The sequence below is a fragment of the Aptenodytes forsteri genome, unplaced genomic scaffold (genome assembly GCF_000699145.1).
Source record: "Aptenodytes forsteri isolate BGI_AS27 unplaced genomic scaffold, ASM69914v1 Scaffold68, whole genome shotgun sequence".
Classification (NCBI taxonomy): domain Eukaryota; kingdom Metazoa; phylum Chordata; class Aves; order Sphenisciformes; family Spheniscidae; genus Aptenodytes; species Aptenodytes forsteri.
In genome coordinates this window covers 1,964,026-1,972,660 of record NW_008795382.1, presented here as the reverse complement: position 1 = coordinate 1,972,660, position 8,635 = coordinate 1,964,026, and the positions used below count along the sequence as shown (strand labels likewise).

General features: G+C 39.2%; 1 protein-coding gene across 1 annotated transcript in view; it reads left to right on the top strand.

Moving 5' to 3' along the window:
* The first annotated feature begins 386 nt into the window (after positions 1-386).
* CAMSAP1 (calmodulin regulated spectrin associated protein 1) overlaps positions 387-8,635 on the top strand; it is a 28,744-nt gene continuing 20,495 nt past the window's right edge. Inside the window, exon 1 of the mRNA XM_009280616.1 lies at positions 387-549. Coding sequence (XP_009278891.1) covers positions 387-549 — 163 coding nt within the window. The remainder of the gene's footprint in view (positions 550-8,635) is intronic.

Sequence of the window (8,635 nt, the reverse complement as noted above, 5' to 3'; positions counted from 1 at the left end):
GGCGAGCGGCGGGGGGCGGAGGGGGAGCGCCCCAGCCTTTCTTTATCGCTGCGGTCGGGCAGGTGCTGGGCTGCTCCTTTCTTCTTTGGCAGACGCGGGCCGTGGCAGAGGGCTTTCTGTGAGCAAATCCGCGGCTGACGAGGAAAGGGATGCTGGCTCGGGGCTCGGATGTCCTTTGATTTCCGAGTGGATTTTAAATTGCTAAATAAGCCCTTCCAATGAAAATCCTGAAGGATGTCGGGCCTGTGGTGTTCAGCCCGCCGTATTGTGGCTGGTATAATGCGCGCTGGCGATCCATTCAGCCAACTCCTCTCCTGTGCGGTTTTGAAAATGCGATGGGAGCGATTGCCTGTGTAAAAGTCCGCTGTCTTTTGTTTTTGTTTTAGATGGTGGATGTTGATGTTTGTGCGGGTGGAGATAGTGCCAGAAGAAAAATGGATGCCCTGACAGATAGTGCAGTTGAGATTGTCCCTTTGGAGCTCTACGATTCAGCCAGAGCAAAAATAGCTGCTAATCTACAATGGATCTGTGCTAAAGCCTACGGAATAGGTAAGATCACTTTTATCAGGAAGTCACTCTTGGTTTTCTTCTTGCTTTGTCTGTCTCCCCTGCTATTCCAGAAGTAATTAAATTGGGCTTAAATCAGCTTTGTTTTAAATATCAGTAATATGACAGTCTGTTCTCTTGTAGCGTTACGTGTTTCCTGGTACCTTTGACAGGAATAATGGAACTATGTGAGATGCCCTGAATCAGCAAACCTAATGGTGAACGCTCGCAGATTGCGCTTGTGAAGAATGCATACCTCAAAATGTTTAAATCCTCATTTTAGCTAAGTAGACTTTCTTCCACAGAACTGTATGTCAGTGCTTGCAGGCCCCGAGTCCCTCCAGGCTGTGAAGGCTTTAGTGTGCTTCCTTGTCTAGTCATCTCGGCCGACGGATGCTAGAACCTTGATACCCTTTGTGTGCTCAGTTAGGACTTTTTTTTTTTTTTTGTCAAATTGTGGGTTTTGTTTCAAAATGAACTAAAAAGCAATCCGTTTATGATCGGCAGCTTGACTGAACAGGTACACTTTGTCTGCGTTCTGTGACATTAAACAGCAAGTTGTAGGTGATAGGGGAGTTCTTCTTTCCCTTATGTCGTCATAAACCTTTACAGTCAAACATGGAAAAATAAAGATTCTTGGAGTATCATTTGAACAGCATTTTCCTGGCATCTGTTGAAATTTGCTTTTTTGTTTTGAACTAGATCTATCTGTCTAGTCTGAATTAGTGTTACTAGATAAATCTTTCGAGTTTAAGTAGCTTCATTATGAAGAAATATGATGGAATACTTGTGGTTTTTGTTTATCCAGAACAAAACACATAATAAAAACATGTTCAGAATCTTGTTTTGGAAAATGAGGTAGCCCTGTTAATCTAAGTCTAATTCACCAAACTCATAATGTGCTTAATGGATTAGCACTAGCTTACTTTGTGACAAGGCTGAAGAAAAGCAGTCCATTCTGGCAGTTAAATATTAATCCTTGTTGGAATATTTTTCTAAATTATTTTTGTTTTTTAATATTTCCAGCTCTGTCAGTGTTCTCATCATCTTAATGATTGTGGTGAAAATAGAAAATCGTGGGTTTATAATGTTTAATATTAGTGAAGGTATTTCATTACAAGCAACAAGAGACCAAAAAAACCCCCATTTATCAGATGATGTTTTAAAAAAGTGGGAATTTTGGGAGGGTGTTAGTAAATCATTGATAACTTAGAAGAACTGAACAGGCATTTCCTCATGTAAATATCTTTCATTTGCTGGGATTGTTTGTTATGTTTCCTGAGCACTTTTCAGTGATCAGAGATAAAATGGATATTCCAGACATGGAGACGGACTATTTATATTATGACTTTGTTTCGAAAGAAAGCTAATCCTAAATTAGAATTGACCGCCGTGGCTCCTACGCTGCAGAGAAGCTTTATGGCCTCGTGTTTCTTGGTGGTGTCTTCTGGGGCTCCAGAACTCCAGGTTGTATCTGTACGTCTTGGACCAGTTAAAGGGTTAACAGCAGCTCTGTTCATGCACTCGACAGCGCGGACTTACGTTGAATAAGTATTTGGTTTTCTTTTGACTAAAAATTTTGGAGAAGAAACCCACCTTTCGTAATGACAATGATGTGATCTCTAGCATAGAGAAGGCTGTAGCAGCGTTTGCCAGTTGTTCCGCTTGTATTTAGGCTCGCTCAGGTTACATTTTAATAGACGTTAAATGCCATGAACAGTAGGAAAAAAAAATATTTTTGCTGGGGCTTTTGGTGTTGCGTTGTTGGTTAGCTCCAGTGAGTAAGGTTGGTTGTGTGTGTATCCTTGCAGGACCACAGCCCACGGAAATTTAGTCTGATTTTTGAAATGGCTCCTGCAAGGCATTGTCACATAGTAACCATTACTTCTGGAATAGCATTGCAAAATACTTAGAAATTTATAAGCCTCTTTAATTCATAGAGAGATGGGTTTAAAAAGGTTTCCTATGTGATTATCATTTTGAATAATATTTGAACTTAATACATTACTTGTCGTCTCTCAGGGTTTTCTTTTTGTGTTAAGATATTGGATGTTGTTCAGTGGGTCTTAGGCAGCTACCAGGCAATTGTGAATTTGTTATATAAAATCTCCCTAGGCAGATGGAAGTTTGGGGGGGGCTTTTTTGTTATTTTAGACTTAGTTCTGGTCAATTGGGTGGGAAAAAAAATGCTTCTCTGTTTATAATATTAAAACACTGTCTTATGTTCTGAAGTAATTCTTACCTGATAGGGTTTCCGTAACTGCCTTCAAGTGGCTAAGTAAAGAGTGTTTTTCTGAAATGTTAGATTTGGAACTGACATATATGAATTGACGTAATTTTGTGCCTTAATCTTACAAATGCCGGTGCGTATCCTGGATTTTGTTTTCATCTGGGTAAGGCTGAGCTCGTGCTGAAGTGTGGGAACGGTCAAGAACAGGAATTTGATTCTAGTGTAGACTGTTACTGAAAGTCATTCATTACTGCAGGTTTTGCCTGAAAATGTATTTTCTGTTTACTGTTACAGGATATTTGAATTCTCCACATCTAAGCTGTCATCTAAGTAGAAAAATTCTTCATCCTTTCTTTTTTTCCTCAAGGACAAATTACTGAGAGCGTGCATGATGATGGAGCATGCAATATGGAGCAAACATAATTTGGAGTGGAACTCCTAGTTTGGGCTTTGTTTCATTTGATGATGTATTCCTCCTTTGTTCCCTTCTGGCCGTGAAAAGAGGGAATTTTGGTAGCCAAACAACTGAACACAGCTACCTTCTCTCTTCAACACAAATACTGTTAGAGAGACAACCCCTCTTCTTGCATAGGAATTGGGCTGAATGGTTTGTTTCTGGAAGCCCCTAGCTCCTCCTGTCTGCCTGGGGTGGCTGCCTGGTTGTCGCAGATGGACTCCAGAGGGAGGTCTTACAACTGTTTGTCCGAATTCCAGAAGACGGAGGGGAAGGATGTTGTGGAGGAAGGTGTTTCCCCATTGGTGTCACCCCCCTCCCTCTCCCCATATAAATCCGGGAGGATCACTCTGTCATGGATCACTCTAAAAGTCTGTGCACAAACATCTGGAAACCTTCTATACACTTGAGAGATTATAAAGTCCGTTTAGCTGAGATGGTAGTTTAGGGAATGGAATTTGTTTAGAACAGAATTCGCTTTTTCATCAGCAAACTTTGATTAGAACCAAATGTGCACGTTAAGGAATTCTATCAGCAGTGTGAAAATACAATTCATAATGTTTAAGTGGCCGAGGAGCAAGGGTGCCACTGAGTTTGTGGAACTTTAGTTCACAGGAGGCGAGTGTGGGAGGTTTAGAGAGGCTTGGCAAGCCGTCCGTGGGAGAGATCAGTTTTTCACAGTCGGTGGAATGAACCAGATTGCCAAGCAGTAACAGGGCCACGCGCCGCGCAAAGCTGCGCAGAGGGAAACGGACCTGGTCTTTCAGCGCCACTGTCCCCTCGGGCTCTGAGAAGCAGCGGTCAGAACGAACACGACTAGTCCATTTTTTGGTACAACTTGGGAAAATAGACAATGAAAAATTTTGATTTCTCAGCAGATTTAGTTAGTACAGCATTAATTTATGTGTAGAAATTACGTTTTCCATCATTGCGGTTATAATGTTACAATTTAGATATAGGGGGAGTATATGGAAGTTTTTCAGTGTTGCAGCTTGCTGTGAGCAAGTGGGTTGTTTGCAACCCTTTCCATAACAAATGTTGTTGCTTCTTTAAAACGGTTTGTAAAATTCGGATTTTTCAACACGAACTTGGTGGGTTTTACTTACTTATTAGGGCTAGGAACTTTACATAGTTTCCAGACTTAATGCTAACATTAGCCTGAGACCTTTGGCAAGATACAGGCAGGAAAGCCAAGGACTAATGTAATGCATTGTAGGGGAAATGCAAGTTGTGGCTTTTTTTGGTCTTTTAAGTACTTAATACTTACCTGTTAAATAAGGTTTTACAGTACTGTAATAGCTACCCGCAGTTATCGGTTGGTAGAGGCAGTGTGAGCATGTTTCCTGGGCTAAATTGCCTAAATCCCTGGGTTCCCTGCTTCTATTCTTTGTCAGCTTTCTTCTCAGGTCCATAGTAAAAATATTTTTAAGCAAGCTGTTGTGTTTTGCAAATATTCAATAGTCAAACATTTGTTTCTTTAATAATGCCCATTTCATAAACACTGAATATTCCTTGTGTGAAGTTTACAAGGGTGAAGAATTCCATAACTATTTTGTCTCTTCTGCTTCATCCAGGTGTGTGGCTTTATGCTTGATCAAAAGATACGATAATGAGAGTGTGGTCACTCTCGCCAGCAGTATACAAAGTCTTTAGCTTGTTTTTTTTTTCTGCCTGTTGTATGTAAATTTTCATGTGTAATATTACAGATCACTTAAGGAGTTTATAAAACAGTTCTGTAATGAGAACCAACAAAGAATGTTTTTATTATAATGCAGGTGGTCTTAGTTGCAGAGAACGTGTAGCTTCTGCTCATGATCTGCAGCTTAGAGGACATCCATACGGTACTAAATAATTCTGTGAACAGATACTGATACGAATGAAATCCTACTCAGAATTTGAATAAGCTTCGTTCTGTTTACCATGATGCTTTGGCTCTCTTTCCATGTGAAACCAGTTCTTCATGCTTCTGGAGGTAAAATAAGATCTGGGGTGTATCCACATCTCCAGTTCAAGGGATAAGTCAAATTTGTTCAGATTGCTGCATTTTTCTTTATCAAATCATAATCAGGAGTTGTCTTTGAACAGGCTTTTGTAAGTGAGGTGATAAAGAAATGGTCCCTGCCCTAAAGCAAGGAGACGAGAGGCTGGCAATAATTGTCTCTCTGATGGTTGTTACAAGGGAAGTTATTTTTTGTGATCCTGTAAACTATGTTGTACACAATGATTTACACTTGGAACTGACAGTTTTTTGAGAGATTAGAACTCGTTGATACGATGGAACAGACCAAAAGAATTGCTTCATGAGAAATTACGGTGGTTTATTTTTGAGTCCTTCGTCTCTTATAAAAATAGTTGGTAGAGGTATCTCTCCAGTAGGCTCAGTGGGGCAAGAACACTTAAGAGTTTATGCTGCTGAAACTTGGAAAAAATACATTATTACTTTGTTTTTATGTGTGGGAAACAGCAAAAATGAGCGGTTTTGCTCTGTAATAAGCTGACTGCATGCAACTAAGTAACATGGTATAAAATTTACATAAAATCCATGTGTGAAAGAGATCCAGTCAACTCTGAGTGTAGCATGATAAATTCTTCGACAATTCTTGATAGAAAACTTAGGACAAACTGAATTAATGATGTATGCCTTCGCAGATCTGATTGCCAGCTTACGTGCCATTGTTTTCAAGTTGCTATAAAAACACTGGTAGTTTTTAAGTTTTATGTCTTTTGAACACCTCAGTTTGTCTAAAACTGGCAACTCTAAAGCTTGCGTTGAAGTTGATGCTAACGTTTTCCTGGGGTAACAACTCAGAAAGCACATTAGGAAAACAGAAGGTGTTTGCAAGCTTTTCATTAACATGCAATAGTAACAAAAAAGTGACTTCCTTTTGGAGTTAAGATGGTATCGGAGACCTTTTTATAAGCAAAAAAAAAAAGGACATGGCTTAATTGGTTTTGGTTTGCTTTGGTAGGATTTGTTAAACTGCTTGAGCAGACATTTTTGTAGCTATAGCTTAGAAGTTAATTGCTCAGAAGTTAATTTTTCCGAATGCCAAAGCATAAATGTGTAAAAATACAAGTTTTAATGAACTGAATTTTTCTAACATCTAAGTTCAGTTATAGGTCATGAAAGTAAGGTGTTGAAAAAGATGCTTATAGAAACTGGGACTTGGAAAGACTGGGACATTTTCTTCAAAAAGAGCATTGACACATTCTGTAGCAAGGCAAGCAAAAAGCATATGACACGTTTGGAGTTTGCCCGATCCGTAAAAACTGGGGAGAAAAGCTATCCATAATACCAGTGGCGATTTGTGTATCCATGGTGTGGTATTTAAATTAGTGTTCGGTTAACTCTGATGGTGTATAATTGTTCTAAAACTGACAATGTATTTCTGAGATTTTTGGCAATGTGGCAGTTCTGACATTTTTAAGGGGGTTTTGGAGACTGAGCAGACCTGAGTGCTGCAAGTGTTTTATGTGGCACTGTACTACAGATAAGAATAATTAGCAGAGATGTGAAAGATAAGAGAGGTCTCTTACGTTGCACTTTCAGATGCGCACTTCAGGTATTGAAGATAGCTCACAATTAGAGCACTTCTTGTGTCTGTGGCAGTCTAGGAGGGCTGCGTTACCCTGTTTGGGATAATTGCATCGCGTACAGGACATCTACAACTATGATATTTGGAAGTTTCTCAACTCAGAGTTACATACTTCTATAGCTTCCTTTTTGCATTACAAGTTTTCCTGCCGTTTATTTCTCATTTATTTGTGCTTGCCATCTGGATATTACGACTATGGCCGGTATGAAATAAATTTGAATTAAATAGTAAAATTAATATTACCACTCTTGAGCTTTGATGTGGTTTTTATATCTTAAAATTTCTGTGGGCCTTTAGTCAGGACATCAAATTAGTTACAAAACGTTCCTTTCTGTCACAGGCAAATTTAGCTGGCAGAAGTGTTGTATACACTAACGTAGAAAATAAAACTGGGCAGGTGTTTACAGTGAAATAAGTTGCAATTATGGGAGGATTAATGTTTACAAATAACTTCTTATGATAGTATTCAAATTATTAATCCTCCCCCCCCCCCCCCAGTATCTTTCATACTGATCAATCCAAATCCATTCAGTCCTTAAGCAGTTATATGGAGATCAGAAACATGAAGTTAGAGGGTTCTTCAGTATAGAAAAAAAAGATTTCAGATCTCTTGACAGGACGTTCAGACTAAAGAACAGTAGCCAAAAAAAAAGGTGTGTATATATATAATTTTTTTAATATATTGATTTCTGTGATTTGGAATCTCATCGCTAAGAACTAGATCCATTTATTGTTAGAAAAAGCTTTTAAAAATCATTCAAATGTTGCTAGTTTAAATGAAAATTAATGTGGGAGGTCTTGGTGCCCCTGTTACACAGGAAGCTGAGCATCATGTTCCAATAGTCGCTTCTGTTCTAATAATTTGTCTAAAGATCCCAATCTAATAGATTGTATCCCTTGTGGGTGTGTTAGTGTTGAAGAGAATGCTGTTTGCTTTCTGTAGTTACGGTCTATAAAATAATCGCAGTGGGCCCTGTGGAAAAGGGACCTGAAGAAAAGCCGAAGCGAGCTGTCTGTTTGCTGGTGCAGCGGTCGGCACAGCTAGCTGGGCAGCTGATGTGCTGGAGGAAGGTCAGGGTTCCTTTGTCCAGCCATTACTCGCAGCGCGGTTCCAGACAGTCACCTCGGTTACCCCGCTCTGCGGTGGTCTGTGGAGCTGGTGGAGGGCAGATGTTCGTACTAAAACCCGCATCGAAGTACTTCAGATTTCGGATGTTTTGAATTTGCATTTTTTCGTTTTAAAAAAGCCTTCAAAACTTGGAGTGGTGCTAATGCTCTTACCAGAAATGTACTTCTTCACGGGTATTTTATGAGCTAGTATTCTATTATTTCCTTTCACAAATAATTTTAGTAAAAAGCAATGTATCTTTGGTTGTTAAAGGTGTAGCTGCTTGTAATGAAGCTAAAATGTTGAATTATATGAGCTGCTTTATGTTTTGATTTTTGGATCTTCCCCGGTCTTTAGAAATGGGAGCTCTAGTTCTCTTTCTGGAAATGGCAATGACCATTAAATGGAATTAGCTTTCAACAGCCTTTGATTTTAGGTCAGGTTGACTATGTTAAGAAAGATTAAAAATATTTGAATTTCTTATCTATTTCACTGAAAATGGACACCCAGGTTAACAAATGCTACTTACGTACTGCCAGTGGGGTTTTATCGTGTCTCTCCCAACCATCTTCAGTGTATCACAGCATTCAATGTCATGTAAAGAAAAATAGTGATCTTAATTTTTAAAAACTTCAAAAAGCTTTCCATTGTGAAAAATAGGGGCAGTACTGTATGACTAACTGAGTAGCTGTTACGACAAC